Source organism: Parasteatoda tepidariorum, chromosome 8 (assembly GCF_982258835.1).
Source record: "Parasteatoda tepidariorum strain Cologne lab strain chromosome 8, Ptep-v5.0, whole genome shotgun sequence".
Classification (NCBI taxonomy): domain Eukaryota; kingdom Metazoa; phylum Arthropoda; class Arachnida; order Araneae; family Theridiidae; genus Parasteatoda; species Parasteatoda tepidariorum.
In genome coordinates this window covers 58,774,385-58,795,010 of record NC_141762.1, presented here as the reverse complement: position 1 = coordinate 58,795,010, position 20,626 = coordinate 58,774,385, and the positions used below count along the sequence as shown (strand labels likewise).

General features: G+C 27.0%; 1 protein-coding gene and 1 pseudogene across 3 annotated transcripts in view; one reads left to right on the top strand and one right to left on the bottom strand.

Annotated features, from left to right (window-relative positions):
* The first annotated feature begins 16 nt into the window (after window positions 1-16).
* Window positions 17-12,075, top strand: LOC107444602 (uncharacterized; annotated as a pseudogene). The gene is made up of 7 exons (XR_015428764.1): window positions 17-234; window positions 2,856-2,973; window positions 4,657-4,771; window positions 5,467-5,488; window positions 6,659-6,775; window positions 7,444-7,519; window positions 10,955-12,075. The product of XR_015428764.1 is annotated as an uncharacterized LOC107444602 (transcript).
* A 1,833-nt stretch (window positions 12,076-13,908) lies between these two features.
* Window positions 13,909-20,626, bottom strand: part of LOC147806178 (uncharacterized) — a 36,954-nt gene continuing 30,236 nt past the window's right edge. Inside the window, exons 2-4 of one of the 2 annotated variants that reach the window (XM_087150393.1) lie at window positions 19,849-20,078; window positions 17,900-18,125; window positions 13,909-14,081 (exon numbers count right to left, since the gene is read on the bottom strand). In XM_087150393.1, the coding sequence (XP_087006519.1) occupies window positions 17,913-18,125; window positions 19,849-19,860 (225 nt within the window). In that variant the 5' untranslated portion in view covers window positions 19,861-20,078 and the 3' untranslated portion in view covers window positions 13,909-14,081; window positions 17,900-17,912. The remainder of the gene's footprint in view (window positions 14,082-17,899; window positions 18,126-19,848; window positions 20,079-20,626) is intronic. The other variant, XM_087150394.1, reaches the window with a different exon arrangement.

Here is a 20,626-nt window from a genome sequence, read left to right as displayed (position 1 = left end):
ACAAATTTCGACTGCATCAACTGTTTGTTGTCATCAGTTAAATCAAAACTTAAGTGTTTGTGTGTTTTATTGTTATTCTCTGATAACCTTTATTTAAAGTTTATGGCTAACGTTATTTTAGCATTTGGTACCAAAATATTTTTTTAATTCGTACATTTTCGGATCTCTCTGAACATGGGGGGCAAAGAATTAGTTTTATTTGATGTGGATGGCACTTTGACACTTTCTCGACAGGTTTGATTTAGACTTCTAACTTTTTAATTATTTCTTCTAAATAATCTGCTGATTATATATATATATATATATATATATATATATATATACCGTAAGACAATGATAAATGAGATTTTTATTTATTTCTCAATTCTAATTAATATTTTTAACCCATTTCCTCTGGTTCTTTCGCGATAAAAAAAAAAGATTATATTTGGAAGGAAAAAAAACGAGGAACCAATAGCATTGCGGCAAACGAAATTTGCAGAAACCCGAAGATGGGAGATACTTCCATATCGTGATCTGTCTCGCAAATTTCAATCGCCAAGACCCGAAATAGATTTTAAACATGCAAATCTTAAAAAAAGAAGAAAATAAACTGCAGAGGTTTGGCCAGGGTGGCTACTAGTAATACCTTTCGAGTTAGCCCCCTAGGGATAATTATGTAATCTGTCAAGTCAACTACTATCTTCAAGGCACCAAATTGATTTTAGATTTGTTATTATTTTACCAAGACTTACGTGGGGTGGTTACTAGTTATACCCTTCGAGTTAAATCTTTTAAATATTAATGTATTTTTTCAAATTAATAAATGCACAGGGTAATTTTATTTTCCTTGCAACATTGGGTTATGATTTTTTGATATTCTTCTAATTATCAATGTTTTGAAGCATATTTATCAATGTCAATTAAATAAATCTTTTTATCAAACTCATACCATGATTTTTTTTTTTTTAAATTTGAATCGACATAATTATGTATAATTCCATAATGAATCTATTGTTAAGGTGTATGTACTGCCACATGACTTTTTTTTAAAATTCTTTAAATAACATTTGGATTCTAAAAAATCCAAATCCGAATATAATACCTAAATTCTTCAAAAGGCATAAAAAGTTCAGTAAAGATGTGAGTATTTATGTACACCCTATTTAGCATTCGATAAAATGGTCTATATTTGCAAAACCATGCCATGATGATAATGGGTTGTAAAATTTTCATATCATTATAATTCCTAGAGAAATAAGGAAAAATTAAAGGTGTTCATTTTTTTTTCAATGTAACTTGCTAAAATAAAAGATATTTACAGTGGCCATTCTAAATATACTATACTTCTCAAAAGCTTAGCAAAAAAAAATTAAAATTTTTTTTTTATTTATTTATTTATTTACTTGAGCTCGTCCAAAAAAAGAGAATCTAAGAGAGTAAAAGTGTTAACATTAATGAATTTTCTTTTTTAATTTGTTTTCAAACATATACAACAGTCAGACTGAAGAGCCATAAGACATTCAAAACAAAATCAAATTTCAAGTGTATGAGTACATCCAAAATGACACTTAGTAGCATGAGAAGCGATTCATTATTAGCAAGTAAGCGAAAAATAATACTGCCAAGTTAAAATCAATCCAGCATTATTGAAATTAAATTTTAAACAATCCGTACAAATTTGTTACCAAGAAGACCACCGAAACTTAATATTACCTTGTAAACCTTAACCTATGGCTAAAAACAATAAAGCAGTTTAAAGAAAGTAAGATTAAAAATGCAATTGTTATTTGTTTTGTGGCAACATTGAATTACAATTATAGTTATACACCTGTCTTGAATAAAAAATTAAGCTTTACATTTATTGTTAAAAGTAAATAAGAGAAGTATTTCTATCTGCTTTTATGAAATTGATAAAAATAAATTAAGTGATTTATTTAATTAGAACAGGATTAGCAATGATTAAAAATACTTATAAATTTCTAAAATAAAGGAAATTTAAGAGCTGAGAAATATGTAATGCCTTTTATATTTTAACATCTGTATAAAAAAATTGGTTCAACAGATTTGCTTATACAAAATGGATTTTTTATCTACCTTATGCTTTAGCTTTAAAAAAGCTCTTTGCCTTAACTTCAGATCTAAATAGAAACATGTATATTATTAATATATTTTGAGTAGCGGAAAATCTTAATGATACAAAATTGGTTGAACACATAAGGATCAAAAACTTACTATGGAAATTATAAAATCATAATATTTCTGCTTTTTTTATGGAAATATTTTGTTTTTGTAAAGTCTACAACTTGAAAAATCCAAATTATATCTATGGATTAATTTATAACAAAGAGAAGTAAACAAAGTTTTAATGTTATGAAATAATTTTTATTTTAGTTTCGTATTTCCCATCTTTTTATTTAAGGAAATAATGGCATGAATAATTTGTAGAATGCTTAAAAGTACTTTGGGTTTTGGTGTGATAATTTTACCCATTGTTAAATTGGCACTTGTCAAAAAGTTGCCAACCCTATTAAGTATGAATAAAAATTAAATAGCTATAAAACGCTTAAAATATGATAAATATATGATATGATAATATAATAAAAATTTATAGAATTTTATTTTACTATTAAACATTATTATTTTCATTTTAAAAATATATTTGTCTAATAAAATTATAAAGAAATAATAAGTTTGCATTTCTAGTTATTGCAATGCAATTGAAGCTTTTTATCAAAGGAAAAAATATTTATTGTTGACAGCTTTTGTTATATTATCTTGTGACATCTTTGGTTCTTAAAATATTTCCTTTATGATGTTCTTGCTCCTTTAATTTTTTTTATGCCTCATTTATGATAATTTTTAATTTATTTCAGATAATATCAGAAGAAATGAAAGATTTTTTGAAAGTTTTAAAAGAGAAAGTCTCAATAGGACTTGTAGGAGGATCTGATATGAAGAAAATTACAGAACAAATGAATGAAGGCTCTGAAGGTGGATTTTTTATGTATTTCTTTTAACATTAACGGAACTCTCTTTAGGTCATAAAGCTAATTTTCATTTTGACATGATTTTTATCCGAAAGAAATACATATTTACCTAAATATAACATGCTTTTGTACCTAATGGTGCAAAATAAAAATATTTCTTATTTTCTGGATATTAATTAATTAATATGAATTAAATCAAGTAGTTTAGTTAAAGAATACATTAAGTGATGTTTTGAAAACATTTTAAATTTCTAACTTTAAGAAAATATTGTCTTTGAGTATAGGAGACGATTAACAGCTTTATGGTGGTTTTATATCACTCATAGTGTTTTTCATTAGGCTCTCCATGCTATTGGATCTATTTTCAGAATCAAACATAGTTTTGTGTTGTATTTTTCCATGCTTATTTATATTTTTAAAGCAAGATGTCAATAATTACATTATAATACCAATAGTAATCACGTTAGATATTCTATTAAGTGATTTAAAATGTTTTATTATTTAATTATCAGACCAAAAACATTAAATAGCATTGTATGTTAAAATGCTAAATAACAATAATTCTCAAAATATGACATGTATTTCTCTCAGGGCTGGTCCGTGCCAATTTTCAAGTGTAAGCAAAAATATTTTTGGCACCTCCCTACATAAAGGATAATAATAAATAGGTATGGACTAAAATAAATTTTATTCATAATTTTAAAAATAATCAGTCTACAAGTTTTATTTATTTAGCAGGAAATTCAAGGAGTGTCTGTTATACTCTTCCTCTAACATAGTAATTGTTAATTATTCTGACAAATTGGAACTACCTTTTGCTTATTTGTTTTCCTTATAAATTTCGTATTAATTGTTATTTGTGAATGGAACAATATCCTAGGTTGCACCAATATTTGCCAATTCCCATTTTTCTTTGCAGAAAAAATACTTTTTTTCACAAAACAAATTTTTTTTGGAATATTTTAGGAGGTAAAATTACTATAGGCAAGTCACTCCTTCCGTGTCCAAAGGGCTTTCTTGAAGAAACATTAAAGGAAACTTAACAAAACTTAGTCTCTATGAGTGAACGTCATCTCCATCTGCAGGCCGATCTCTATCAAATTTTGGATTTAGCCATGTAAAATTAAATACTTTAAAATGATGTAAAATGCTGTATTCTTTATAATTTAGAATTTTTTTGACTATTATTAAATTAAATAATAAATATTTAATAAAATTAATTTTTTTATGGAATTTGCTTTGGATAATAGAATTTTACAATTGTGCATAAATTTTTTTTTATTTCGCTTAAAAAGTTTATGAGATATGGCGAAATACACAAAAAGTAAAGCTAATATTAAGGAGCCCAAACTAGCCATCGCTCTCCTGACCAAACTATGGGGACAATATTTCCCAGATTGCAGCTAATCCCTATATTTTGGCGCTCAGAAACCCATTGAAAAAACGGTATGCTTATTCAGGAAAAGTATCGTATGTTTGGTATGTTTATTCAGAGATGTTTTGTGTCTGATTTCATAACTTAATATATCATCTGCACTAGTTAATTATTTGAGATCACCCTTCATTAAGAATAAGTTCTAGACAAGAAGATCTGATCATTTGTTCAAAAGTTATTCAGAGCGTTCCGTTTACTGTACATTGAATCATGATTATTTAAAATTCTTAATTTGTGAATTTTCTTTTTCAGTGGTTAACAAATATGACTATGTTTTTGCAGAAAATGGATTAGTCGCTTATAAAAATGGATCACTAGTTGGAAAACAGGTTCATATATTTAAAAAAAAATTTTTTTTTAATTTTCAGTTATCTAGTACTGGTTAAAGTTTTATTCAATATTTTCATTGTTTCCATGTTGTTTTTTTCCAATTTTTTTTTATTAAATTACTTTAATTTTTTAATATGTAAAAAAGAAAGTTGTGTTTTAAATTATGTTATTCTCTCAGGGATGGTCAGTTTTCTCATGTTATTAATTGAGAAATGATGCATAGGAGAAACATTCACCTAAATTTGCTCACTTGTGTAACTATAAGCTTATCGATGGAAGCCTTTATATATTTCCGATATTATGACCCTTCAGTCATAATATTGGAATTTATTTGTAAAATTTTGTCTTTGAAAAATATTGAGCTATTTCCTGTGTATCATTGGAATTAAATACTTTTGCTTTAAATATCAAAATTTCATATTTAATAATCTTCCATGCGTAATCATAGTGTAATATACTTTGTATATCTTTTCTATTACTACTTAGTTTCTTATTATCCTTGATCAATATGATTTTGTGTAATTTTCTGTAAATACAATATTTTAACTGAACTGAACAAATAATTAAACTCATACTTAACAACTAAAGTTTATTGAATTAATGACCAAATATGTAAGTCTGATTCAGTTTTGTAAAAATCTGAATAAAATATAGTGCAATGATGATTAGTCATTTTATGCATCTAAAATTTTATAATCAGTTTAATTAATCCTGATGTTAATTTTATTTGAGTCTGGTTTATTTGGTCAAGTTAGTATGTATTTTGAAGGGAAATCTGCTAATTGCTAATTAAATTATATAGATCAAAGTTTTAAAAATTTTCTCTTATATTAGCACAATATTTTCAATCAGCATATAGTTAAGTCATTTCTTTAGAAACAATAGGTCAGGACTTTGATACTGCTGGTTCCTTTTTTTACTAAAAGCTGGTCCTAATCTGAAATATGGATTCTCTTTATCCATCTATTGAAACTCATTATTCTATCTATTGTTTGATAAAACAAAAAAAATTTAACCACTAGGTGAATAATCACAACAAATATGTGAATAATCAAGGCTTTTAATTAAGACTGATTGAAGGATCTGTGTCAAGTAAATGCAATGATATAATTTTGATGCCCAGAATTATTCTAATTTTCTATTTTAGCTATAAGGACTTGAAAATAATTAAGAAAAATAAATTTTTTGTATCTATATTTAAAGTTTGTTTATAATTATGTTGAAATAATTTTGTTGGCACACTATTTTTTTTTCTGCCCTAAAAAATTATGAACTCCAAGGAGCGTGTGACAACTTATTTTATAGGTACTTCCACAATTTCTAGAATTTAACTCAAATTCATCAGTAACATTGTTTTTGAATTTTATAAATTTAATTTGTAAGTATTGTACTTTCACTGTTATCTCAATATCTTAATTCAAATTGATACAAACTTTAACAATGAAAGCTTTACTATAATTTACTATTTTTTTTCAATTTAACTCAAAATCATCAGAAGCATTATTTTTGTAGCTTGTAAATTTAATTTGTAAATGTTGTACTTCCACCATTATCTAACTCAATATCTAAATTCAAACTAATTCAAACTTTAACAATGAAGGCTTTACTATAATACTACAACTTAACAATCTTTTGGTATAATTTGTTTTTGTTGCTATATTATTATTTGAAAAGTAATTAAAAATACTTCAAAATAATAATTTCAAGCATCATACACATTTTTTGAGTTTAATATTTTTGTAAGTAATGCTGTTGCATTTTTAGATAACATTATTTAATAAATGGTAAGATATCATGTTAAAATTTTTAATGTTTATAATGATATTTAATTATAATTTTTTTGTCACAAAATTGCTACTGTATTTTTTAAGGATTTCGCACACTTTGTCAGATTTATATCTTAATTTATAACATTTTGTAACAGGAAAATATGTTTTTCAGTGAAAATTTTGTAGAATTTCGTAATGGACTCATAAATATATGCCCTATTGGTAGAAGCTGTAGTCAAGCAGAACGTGAGGATTTTGCCGCATATGATAAAGTAATATATAATATTTTTATTTATTTTTTTTTTTTTATTTATAAAAAATTTATTTTTTATTTGATTTTGGTAAAATACGAACTTAAAATTTATTATAAAATGTTATAGAATGGCAATTGAAGATGACTTAATGTTACTTATATTCATATAATGTGTGATAATAGACATTCTCTTTTACCTCTTGTTGTTAAATTCTATATTTCAGATTTACATTTCTTTAAAAACCCTTGTTATGCTATTGATATATATATATATATATATATATATATATATATATATATATATATATATATATATATATATATATATATATATATATATATATATATATATATATATGTATATATATATATATAATATAAAATCTGTGTGTGTTTGTGTATATATTGCCCTGGGACTCTATCTCAAATGGGCAAAATTTAGAAAGATAAGATACCTCAAAACTAAATAAGTTCATAAAGAACATATTTTACTGAGGTGGCAATTAGTATTTACTCTTGTTTTTTGTTAATTGTCTTGTTTGCATTAGCTAAGACAAATTATAATGTGGGTATTTTGTAATAAATTAATTGTATTATTATTTCTTTAATTTATACAAAATGTGCCTCATTTATGTGATGTATTATTATAACTTTATCATTTACAATTTGTTTTTTCATTTCCTTTAGATACATAAAATTCAAGAATTGTTTGTAGGAGTTTTCAGAGAAAATTTTCCTAATCTTGAATTGGTATATACTATTGGTGAGTTTTTTTATTGATATGAAATGTGTTTAGATAAACGTTTCTCTGTTCTGTGCTCAAAGTTGACATATGAGCATTTTTCAGCTGAATATTTATAACATTAAACACAAAAAAAGTTATCTCAACCTTTATACCTATGCTGCGTTTCGTTGACATAAATATCACTGTGAAAACATATACCCTATCATTAATGAAACTATTTATATGGTTAGGTTTTGATAAATTTTTGAGTATTAGTTCTTCTTCAATGGCCATGTGTGGATCATGGCCGTCTCGAGGAGTCTTTTTCGGGCATTTCCCCATTTGGTGATTGTCTTCCAATTTTAAGTTTTCAGAATGTCCACGTCTTTTTCGAAACAGTTGATCCATCTAAAGCGAGATCTGCCTCTTTGTCTATTAGTCTTAGTTAGAAATAGTTTTTGATAATTTTGGTCTTCCTGCATTCTAACCATATGTACAGCACACTTTATTCATTGGATTTTCAAGTATTATGTGTCGTCAGGATCTTTATATAATTCTAAATTTGTTCGCCTTCACCATAATCTGTCCACCTGAGTTCTACCACAAATGCTTAGCCCTTTTCTCTTGAAAATTGCCTATGCCTCCTCATCTCTCTAGGTTATAAATATTAGTTAGTAGTTTAAAAATCCATCTCCGATTTCACAAAGAATAATTTCAATTTTCAGTGTTGTACAAATATTTCTAATAAACTAAAATACAAATGTTATCTTATACTTTTTACATAATTATGCATAAACAATGGTATTAAAATTTAAGTCCCAATTTCTACAAGCCATTAATTATTTGTTACTTCATGAATGTTACATATTTATAAGCAATTTTATAGGATAAAATAATTCTTAAATCTTTTATTACATTTTATATTTATTTATAAATAATGCTCAGTCTAAAAAGACTTTATTTTAAGTTTTCGTGTAATTATAATTATAATATGAGATAAAAGAAAATTTGTTTATGTTTTAACTCATTAAGGATAGTGTTAATGTGGGAGTGAGCTTTTTTGGTCAGACTGGCGGGAGACTGGTCCTTAAGGTGTTGAAATTAAATTGTTATTGCATTTTATATAAAATCTGTACACATGAAAATTAATTTGAAATAGTGATGATAATAAAATTGATTATAGCCTTAATAAAAATGTTAAAATTAAAAAACTAATTAATGTAAATCTTAATTTTGAATATTCATTTCTCAAAGTTGAAAAAAATTTATGTCCTTAATTTTTTGTGTGTAAAATATAACTTAATTTTTAATTGAAACTTACTAATTTCAAAGTAAATAAAATATCACAGTAGATATTTTATTTCTGAATACACAGTGGTATTCAGTTTTAGATAATAATAAGTTTAGTCATTATTAAAAAATAATCAAAACTTAGCTGTATTATTGATAGGTAAAGAGAAATAAGTTTCAGAACTTAAAAAATATGTGTTAAAGCTATTTCTAAGAATGTATAGTAAAAAAAAATACAATTTTCTTCATTAAATCTATTTGAATTGACCCCAAAAAGACTTTGTGGAAAATACCTTTCTAAATAATACTTAGCCAAATATTTGGCCAAACATTCTACTAAATATTTGCCATACCAAATATTTGGCAAATGTTTCAAATACCAAATAGTGTCCAAATATTCGTTACATTCCTATTTTTAACATCAAAATTATATACAAAAATTAATTTAATTTTGAAAGGCTTTCATATATTTTATATTTACTTTTAAAAATTAATGAAACTGTTCATAAACTTAGAGGACAGAATACAGAAGTTCTTTCTTATTTATGTAGTGCATTTTATTAAAATTTTTTACTGTACTTAAAAATTATTTTGAATTTGCTTGATCGGAAGCTATGAAAATTTATTTTGTATCCTTTTCCAGTATTGGTTGTATGAATTTAATTTTCTATGTATTTAACACTTTAATAAGTTAATTTTAACAAGCCTGTTTATGTTTAGCGTGTCAGAAATTTGCTAAACCCTGCAAATTTTATAGTCACTGCATGAGCTTGTTAAATTCTATTTATTTTTTACCAATATTTGAGTTCATGAAAATTTGTAGTTGGGATTTAAATTTTTTCACACTTATTTAATTTTATTTTTATTGATAGATACAAAATGGTTCATAATTTTTCAAACTTTTTTAGATTTTTTATAAATATATTTTATTGAAATTCTAAATGATTATTGCCAATTCATTTTGATAAATATTAATGTTGTTAGATTTCATGTTATTGATGAACAACTCTATATTGAAATATGCTTCTTTTATAAAATTGTTCATTACTAAAAAGTGTGTTTCACCTTTTATGCTTTTTATTGTTCAAAAATAAAATGCATTTGTTGTTCAAAATCAAGAAGCTCCCTTAATCAACAATTTGTTTATGTATGAGGAGGGGAATCAGATAATGGCTATATACTGGAGTCTGAGGTTTTTTTTTTTTTTTGTGGTTTTAAGTTATCAGTTGATCCAAATCTGAAAAATTTAACGAAATTGTTTTGTGGTCAAAATAACTATAAAAATGCTTAAAGAAATTCTTATTGAGGAAAAAAATCTTTTTTCATCAATTTAGTTAGCTTTCTCTATATGCAATGACAAGTATCATGTTCGTTCCTTAAAATCAGCAGATATGGAGCTCTGCTGTAATTATTTATTGTAACTAAATTATCTAAACTTCTATTCAAAGTAATTTCTATCAGGACTAAATAATATTGTCCAACATGTCCAGACAGAACTCCAACCTAGCAATTATTTCTAGCTTTTACATGCTCTACTAGGCTTGTAAATATTTTTCTAGAAACATTGTAAAATTTGGATTAAGAGCACATTCAAATTTTGATGAAAATTCTCAATTTGTGAAATTTTGTGATAAAGTGGTGCTAAAAGAGAAGGAAATGTATTTGATAAGATATTTGATAAGGCCTAAATGTAATGAATTTATTAAACAAAGTTAGCTTATTCTTTTTATTCCCTAGTGACAGTTTGGCATCTACCTATAATTGAAAAGAAGTTTGTCCCCATTGCTGGGTAGTCTTTAAGCTCTCATTCATCAGCGATGGGTGAGCACTGATTGTTTTGTACCAAAAGAAGCAGGCATGTTGAAGGGCATTCACTTGTAAATAATACTTATTACTCCTGACAGTAATACTTCCTTGTTAATAATAATGCCCTGCATTTACTCCATCAATGTTTATTTATGCTTAATACTTCTTTGTTATAATACCTAATACTTTTTTGTTAACAATACTTAAATCTTACCTTCTTAATGAAGATATTATTTTTTAACTTATCAATAATATGTATGTTCATAAGTTTTCATTAATATGTATTTAAAAAGGCATTCCTGGTTTCTAGCCAAGAGTAACGTTTGAAATCTTTAGTGTTTTTTTAACTGTACAGAATTGTCTATTTTAAAATTTTAGGTGGACAGATTAGTTTTGATTGCTTTCCTGCTGGTTGGGATAAAACATTTTGCCTAAATTACGTTGAGAAAGATGGTTTTGAGAAAATATATTTTTTTGGTGATAAAAATTCAGAAGGTGAAATGATTATGAATTATTTTGTGATAAGAAAGTTATAGGACATACTGTACAAAATCCTGAAGACACTCTGATCCAATTGAAAAAAATTTTCTTTTCTTAACAACATGTTATTGTCATAATTTTTTGTGTGTTTCATAATTATTATTGTCTGAAAACTTTGCAATTTTGTTCATAATTTTCTATTCACAATTTTTAAAAAAAATATTTTGCATGTAAAATTAAACTTTTCAAATGTTAAAAATGAAGATGTCAAAAATTTTATTTATTTAAAAGGAAAATTTTTAGTGTTGTTTACGGAATAGTATTACAAACTACTTATCTTATATGTACCCCATGTATACAAATCATTTCTTATTGCTTCAACCATCAAAGCAAAGTTATTTTATGAACAATGTTAATTTTTGGTATAAAGTTTTAATATTTTCAATTAGTTGATTTTACTTAGTTAAAAAGTAGTATTGAAATAATATAAATCCTTAGTTATTATTAGTATTAATTACAAAGGATAACTTGGTTACTGGGTAAGTTATACTATTTTCTATTGGTAGTCAGCATGCTAATTTGGTTCATTTTACAAGTGTGAATGAAATATTGGCCATGCCCGTTGCATTGAAACAAAACAATTAGCATTGAAACAAAAATCAATATAAAAAAGTGATTTCATGTTTTGTTCATTTGTTTTTATTTATTAATATTAAATAATTATTTGGGATATTATTCCAAAATAATCACTTGAGTGTTGAGTAGGTTTTACTATTTTTTTTTTTTTACTGGCAGTTAAAATTTTAATTTTTTTTTTTGTTTTTTATTTGTTTTTTTTTTCCACAAATGTGTATGTTATGTATGTTAAATTTCGGTTAATCTAAAAACTAGTATTCTAAAGCAATAATAAAAAGTTACAATTATTAATCACTTACTATTACTTTTTAATAATAATTGATGATAGCTTGAAATAATAAATGATTTTTTTTCATATTTTCTATTAGATTATATATATATATATATATATATATATATATATATATATATATATATATATATATATATATATATATATATATATATATATATATATATATATATATATATATATATATATATATATATATATATATACATTAGTTTATTTCACGAGTTTTAGTTATTTAATCTGAAATATATCTGAGAGTGTTGCATTTTTGATGAGTGTACATATTTTCACTCCCTGGTGTTGAATTTCTGAATCAACAAAAATGAATCATCATAAGATGATTTTTTGTGCAAACAGTGTAGTCTATGTAAGCATTACAACATTTCTATATGCAGAGCTTTTTCTTTACATTTGGAGTTTTAGATACTTAACTTTTTTTTCACAAGTGCAAAGTACCAGTAATTGCAGGGAAGAGACTTCTGGTGCCTTATATTTTATCCAGTGAGCTTGTCTTTTTTAAATAATGTCTGTCACCTAATCTCAAAAACGGAATGTTTGCAATGAACAAACTAATTTGAAAATAAATGTACTGTATTTTAAATAAATGCATTTAATTCATGAATTCTTGTTTTTATTTAACAAAATTTTTTATCTATACACTTATTTTATCTAGACACTTATTAGTGAAATTGAAGTAAATTTTTTTTTTAAAGTGAAAATTAAATTATTAAAATTCTTGAAAAGTACTGCAAATTATATTTTTTGTGTTTATGACAGCTTTAATTAAAGAAAAGATTCCTAGTTTTTTTTTCTTTTAAAGCTTTAAGATACAGATATTATAATAGTTGCAAATTTCTTACTTCCACTTTGAAAATTTCAAGAGTATTATATACTGAGTTTGAAAGAACAAAAGGTTAAAAGAAAGAACGGGTGATTCAAGATCGTATAAACTATATTTGCCATAATGAAGTTTTGATTCCTTAATATCTCATTTCTTTTGCATGCCAAATGCTTAAAATGTTAGATTTAAAAACAGTTTTCTAATTAAATGGTTGCAAGTGGGATAAAACATTGCTTTCACGCATCGCTTTAGTAGCCATGGTTCAATTATTAATATTGTGGTTCTATCCCTGATGGTGATTTATTGCCAACCTAACATTGATGGTTACCAGCTAGTTTTAAAAGTAAAGCGGTTGATGGTCTATACTGACCACAGAGCCAGCTCCGGGAATAAGCATTTGACTTCCAACGATGTGACTCAGGCTTGAATCCCAGTAGTCGCTAGTTGATGCAAGTTTTGCTGCCGGCTTGTACCTCACATAAAATATCCTCAGTAGTATACTGATCATAGCCCTTGTCGTTGGGCTAACCGTGAGAGATTTTCGTGTTTTTTTTCTAACGCAAATGTGTGTTAGTTCCATCAAAACCTCCGCGAAGACTAATTTGTCCTAATGCTTGATCCAGGAGTTTGATAGTCTTCTGGATTGGTTTCAAAATTACAAAGCTGCGGTGTAAAACTTTGATAGTCCTGAACTCAGAATTGTATCCTCGATACTCCGGTCGCTTATGAACGCTCAAAACGTAAGATTTTTAATTAAATGGGTGTGAGTGAGATTGAACATTGTTTACACCAACTCTTTGGTAGCCATGGCATCTAGGTTAAGATGTTGTGTTGCCATTGTTAAATATTGTGGTCCTATCCCTGTTTGTGATTTGATGGGTACCAGCTAGTGTGGGAAGTAAAGGCGGTCGATGGTCAATACTGACCGCAATTCTCCAATCATGCCGTTTATCACGAAATTGTTGAATCTTCAACTTCCATTGTTTGTCTTCAATGGGCTATAACAGGAGGCTTTTAATGGAATAAAGTGTTTTGTAAGCAGTTGTGTTTCTGGAGTTAATTAATCAAATCAAACTCGACAACTTTTTCTTCTAAAAACAAATGACATTTATTCAAGAAGAGTGAACAGATTCGTTATATTACAATGAAGGTTTTTTTTTTATGAAAGTGGATAGCGTATGTACAAAATATAAACATTCTTCCCATCCATCCTCTTCGCCTGAGGTATTATTCTAGTTGACATTATTCATTCAACTCTATAAGAGAAAAGAAATATTTTTTTATTACTTAAAAAGAAAAGCATAAACTACATTAGCAATTTTACTTAGATTATTGAAGATAATAAATCTTAATTACTAAAATCAGTTTGAATATTAAATTAATAAATCAGTTTTTAGATTAATGAATTTTTTCACATCATGATTATTTGTCTTGTAAGAAGTCTTAAAAAATTTATGTTATTGTTGTGACTGTCTCGAAACAATTAGCGGAAATTCACGTAATTCGGAATTCAGTTTCAGATCAATAAAAATTAAGGTAAAATTTCCGAAATTTGAATTCCTAAATTATGCAATTTTTTTTCCCCCAATGCCTACCTGTGCTAACATTTTTCGTCAATTCAGGCATTTGCAGGGCAGATTTGTTTGCCTCTCTTTCAGGGGTACCATATTAGGTGGGCCAACGTTGCCCCACAGTAAGGACAGATAGTACAGAGAAGGAAAGAACATCCATGCCTTGCCCAGGATTCGAACCCAGATGCAGGAGCAGTTCCCTAACCCCTACACAGGCCGGTCAGCAAATTATACAATATAAACAAATGTAAAAATCTGAACTGATTTTAAAATTTTCAGAAATTTAGTAAGTATTTCTAAGACATGATAATATTCCCACAGAAATGAAGCAAATCGTTTATATCGATTAATAAAGTTAATTCTTCAGAACTTACATATACATTACACAAAAATAAGTACTGTGCTCTCGTTAAAAGAAATGTCATCATTTTATTTTTGTTAGGGATATGTTGATTGCTTTCAAAGATCCAACATTACATTTTCTTGAATCAATTTAGGAATAGTTTGAATTTTTAAACTTGTATTCTAGTTTGAAACATCACGAGCAAAGTGCTATTTGAAAATTCTAAATTCAAGTTTCGTTCACGAGAACTTTCCCATGGAGCAAGACAAAATCAATCGAGTATAAAACGATAAAGTTTCTCATATCAAACTTGATCTCTAATAAAGGCCTAACTAAGTACTAATGTTCATATCAGAGTCTAAATTGGCAAAATAAGTAAAATAAAATGCCGAAGTTCATTTATAAAAATGACATAAGGTAATAATTGGATGTAATGATAGTTTTAGATTTGTAATTTTAATTGTAGTGGACTGTTCTTTAACAAAGATTAAATATAGATTGTTGCAGTTAACGTAGACTGTCAAAAGTACTTGCAGGCATGAAACTTTACCAATCCTGGTAAAAAGATAAAACTGGTAGCCAAATTATTTCTCTAGCAGTTTTGTGGGCGGTGTTATAATAGTTTGATTAATTTAATTCACCACTACTCTCTTTAAAATAAAAATTATATAGTTACAGTTTAAACTGACATTGATTAGACTAACACAGAGTTTCCAATTTGCTCTGCTTCGTAAAAAATATTTTCTAGCTGTAACAAGCGTTTTTTTTTTTTTTGTTTTTTTACAGTTTTCATTTTAAGTAATTTTTCCACCATTAGATTTCAAAATTCGCTACCAATTTATTTTATATTTTGTTTTGTAACAAATTTTGAGTTTACGACTACCAATGTTCCGACTCCATAGCTTTGTAATTTTGAACCAAATCCAGAAGACAAAGGAACTCTTGGATCAAATATTGGGAGAAATTTGCCTTCGTGGAGGAGTTTTTGATGGAACTAACCTGCATTCGCTTTACATGGAGAAGAAAATCTCGAAAACCTCCCACGGTTAGCCTGGCCCCAACGGACTGCTATCCGGGTGCGGAATTCGTATCGACCAACGAACCTGGGTCATCTCCTTTGGAGGCGAGCGCTCTATTCCTTCTAATTTATTAAAACTGCATAAAGCGGAGCAGTTGACATCCCTGCTAACATTATTTAAATTGAATGCAAATTAGCAATGCCTTATTTTTAAGCTACCGACTTTAATTTTCTTTCCCATTCTGATTTTGTACAAATGTTTTCATAAGTTGCCCGTTCCGAAGGGGTTAAACGACATTTAAGACAGAAAGATTAACAGAGATTATTAATAACAGCTATATGATAAACCACTATAAAATATAACAGAAGTTATAAATACCACAATAATGATTTTTAAATTTAAGAAACTCACTAAAAATCTAATTTAATTTAATATATATTTTGCGGCAAGTTTGAAAACACCTTGTTTTGTCTTTTAAACTTTTAGTGGTTAGGTCCGGTTTTTAACTGTTGAAAAAATCTCTTAGTGCAAAGGATTAAGTGTAATTTTTAAATCAAAACTTATTTATCTGAAGGAAAGAAAGAAACCTTCTATTGCACCTTTGGTGAACCACGTGTTTAACATGACTGTTAAACAGCTTCTAAAAGGTAGAATAGAAATCTAATTGATGAATTAGACTAATTACCGTTGAATGACCTTGTTTCGCATAATAATCGCTGTTGTTCTATCGCGCTTCTTTACTCCAGTCACGTGTCTTCAACATTTTTCTTCGTGAGTCTAAAAGAACTTTAAAGCTGAACAACTTTTTTCTTAACTTACTTTTCCTTTGCAAATTTAGAGATCGTACAATATACATTTTTAACGGGGTCTGCAAATTGCGGTTGCCACGGTGTTTAAAAAATCTTAACCATCCCTCATTATTTTTGTAAAAATTATCATAAAAGCAAAACACTGTTGTGCAACTTTTCATTCAATAACATGAGAGCTCTTCGAAATGTTTCAATTTACGTAAATAATGCTTATGGTTCGATTTAAATTTTTGAATTTTTTCTTTCGTTTAAAATAAAATTCTTAAAAGATAGATAGTTCATTAAAAAAAATTCCATACAAGCGTTCAATTGTTTTTATATTCCTATCAAAACAGTTACAGTATAAAGCAGTGGTTTCCAAATGGTGTTTCGTTGAATCCTAAAACGTTAAACCTATAATTCAATCTTTCGGTTGCCTTTATGAAATTATTTCAAGTAAAATGCTAATGAAATAGAAATGTCATTTTTTGAACGAAAATATAATATTTCTAATAATATACTGAACGAATTATGAAAAAAATAAATAATTATAGAATGTTTTATATAAATATTATTAAATATTACCTTAGTATTTCCAAACGCATTTTTCAAATCAAAGCAAAGTAACTAAATTCTTTAATAAATAAATGTGTTTCTCTAACAACATTTTTCAACGTATAAAGCAGTTTATTTAAATTTTCATTTTGAAGTAAACCATAATTCGGCTTATTTTATTAATTTTCTGCTTATTACAAATGAAAAATTAATTTATAACAACGACTAAATATAATACCAGGACAACAAATTTAACTGTCGGACATAAAATCGAATTTAAGATTATTAATGATAAAGCGATTAAAAACTTCTTTCCTCTAATTAAATATTTTTTAAAAATAGTTCTTTTTAGGTTATAACGTTCACAATCACCTTAATAAACTTTATTTATAAAATTATGGTTCCGTCAAAAGATGATCAATCATTTAGGGTTCCGTAGTAGAAAAAATTGGGAACCACTGGTCTAAAGAGTCGTTTAATTTTTTCAGGTCTCATTAAAATATTTTAAAGTTAAATCAGTTTTTTTCTTTAACTTCATGTGTATGCGTTTGATGATTATATATCAGCTTAAAAAATTGCTTTTTTTTTAAATTTATTTTTTACTGCTTTATGGATTTTTAATAAAAATTATTTACTTTTAAAGGACAAATTAGCATAAGTATGATAGATGTTCATTATTGATGCATATTTTATCCATTTTTAAAAAAAATTCTCTTTAACATTAATCTAATCCCATGTAGAGTATATGTGTAACAAAGAGAAATAATCAGAATACAATAAACAAATTACTCATTTCACCTCGATCGATGCTTTAGTATCCATGATAGCCTCCATGTCCACCATGTCCTCCTAGTTCAAGTCCAAATCCATGATGTCCTCCTCCATGTCCTCCACCATGTCCTCCAAACAGCTGAGCAATGTCTACAAAACGAAGCTTGATGAAGGGAAGAGGAATTCCTATGGAAATACCATGGGAGCCACACAAAGCCACACTCACGAGGCAAAAGAAAGCAACGGCTACCAACTGAAATCAAAACTAGTCTATTAGAGCAGAAGGTTTAAGAAAACTATAAAGTTTGTTTATGCTAGTTTTTTCACGTTATCCCTAATTCTAATAAAGATAGCTAATAGTATGCAATAAAATTAGTCTATAGTTTTAAATGACTATTTGAAATATGTAACTATTTTGCTAAAACTATTTCTGCCAGAAGCCTATATTTTTGCCTATTCTAGTGCCTGTTTCACTCTTTCCTTTATATTTCTGTAAATGTCTGCATTCATACATTTTACTTTAGCTATATGAATCATTTTTGCCCTCTGTTAAGTTAGCAATATTTACATAATATATATAGTAATAGCAGTATTTAAAATATTAGCTAGTTTGAACAGGTGATATGAAGAGCTTAGTAGGAATTAAGTGCGATTTTAGTGAATTTGAAATCAGTTTAAGATTATATATAAATTTTGGAAGCTGCTAACGAAACATATTTTTCAATAAATACCATACATTTAAAAGAAAATTTTCGTTCTATACTTATACAGCTGATGGCTCTAAAATGCAAGAATTGAGGCGTTTTTAAAATTTCACGTGACACATTTTTTTCACAGAAATATTTTTATGTTAGCTTCTTATGTTATGGAAGCTGTTAATAAAACACATTTTTCAGTGAATACCATGAATTTAAAAAATTTCTAAAACAAAGTTTTGTTCGATATTTACAGCCGATCGTTGTAAAACACGAGAATTCGGGTGTTTTTAGAATTTCACGCTGCATATTTTTCACTGAAATCTTACATAGTTGCGATTGAAATAATGACTTAATTTTCAAATATTTTGATGGATTTTTCATAATTACTTTTATTTAAAAGTCGTTCAAAATTTAACCTGCAGATTTCAAGATAAATCATTGAATTAATCATTTCAGTTATACGTATTCCATTTGCATTTCAAAAGTGCTTATTTTTTCATGTATAAATAGCTTAAAACGTAAAAAGTGCTGGGCAGGTTATTTCTTTATGAACCTCATTATTTTATGAAATTAATGATGATCCACACGCATTAGAATAAATGATTAAATTTAAAATATAATTTTAAATTTGTGGTGGACATTTTTAATATTAAAAGGTAGCTTTCAGAAAATAAAATTTTTATTCAATTTTAACTTTTAAAAATAAATATCTTACATTATGTCCATATTGGTTTAATATTTAACATCCAAAATCGTGCGGCCTGGATGTTAAGGAGCTAGGATACATCAATATTTGCACAACTAAATTGGGGTTGGCTCACCTTGGAAATTTGATTGACTATCCTAGAAATATTTGGTTTCGCCAATTTCAGTTTTAAATAACTAATAGAAAAATGCTCGAAGTAAGTCCCATATAAAATATACTTTTACTTTAGACTGTGGGGCCATGGCCTACTCTATAAAAATATACAATGCATCATCAAAGCCGAACGGTTAAAGATTATTAAATTATACTTTGACTTTCCATATAAAATATACTTTATACTTTTGACTGAGAGAAATAACCCACCCTTTAAAAATTTCGGATAAACATTACCAAATTATACTTTGGCTTTCTCTTATAAAATATAATTTATACTTTCGACTGAGGGGTTATGGCCCACCCTATAAAAATTTCCTAGTAATGCCAATACACCTTCAAAGCCGAAAGGATAAACATTATTAAATTAAGTATTTATATTCGATAATGTGATAACTTAAACGACAATAGAGACTCACCATAGATTTCATGTTCGCGATTTGATTTCTCTGTCTACTGTTGAATTCTTTTTTGAATCGCTCAGCTTTATATACATATTGTCCCCTCAGATATCAGCAACCTAGGCGAGAAAAACTAAATAACAACAAAAGTGGTTCAGAACTATTTCCTAAACTACTTCACCCTACAAAAGCAGGTTCTTTAGCAATGTTGTGGAAGCTCTGGAAGAAGGTCAGTTAGGAAGGAAGTGCTACAATAATAAAGGGCGAGACAAATAATCAAACAATTATAAAAAAAGATCAAATGAAAGTATCAAATTGAATGGGTTGAAGTGAAGATGAAGAAGAAAAAAAAAATGTTATAATTCACGCAGGTGAAAGTAAAAGGAAAGTAACTTTCACTTTCTTCCGGCTAATCATTTTTTATCAACCTGTCCTGATTTCCGAGATGATGGCGACAGAAGATTATGTAATTGCGCAAGAGCGCCTTAATGATTTAAGATGGACTGAAAATAGATATCACTTTTCATCCCCTTGGTGATACAATTAGTGTATCGGGTGACGATTTACTACTTAAAAAAGATTAAAAGTAAATAAACAGTGTGAAAAGATTGTTTTGATCATTGGGCGCTAATGCACCTATTTTAGAAACACGTTCTATTTTTTTTCCAAAAGTATAAAAACTGGTAGCTCAATTAACGCAGTATTATAATTTATCTAGCTAACACATAACATTCGTGTCCTGCATAATATATAATAGACAAATATTTTTTTTATTTAATCCGAAATGTCACTTTAA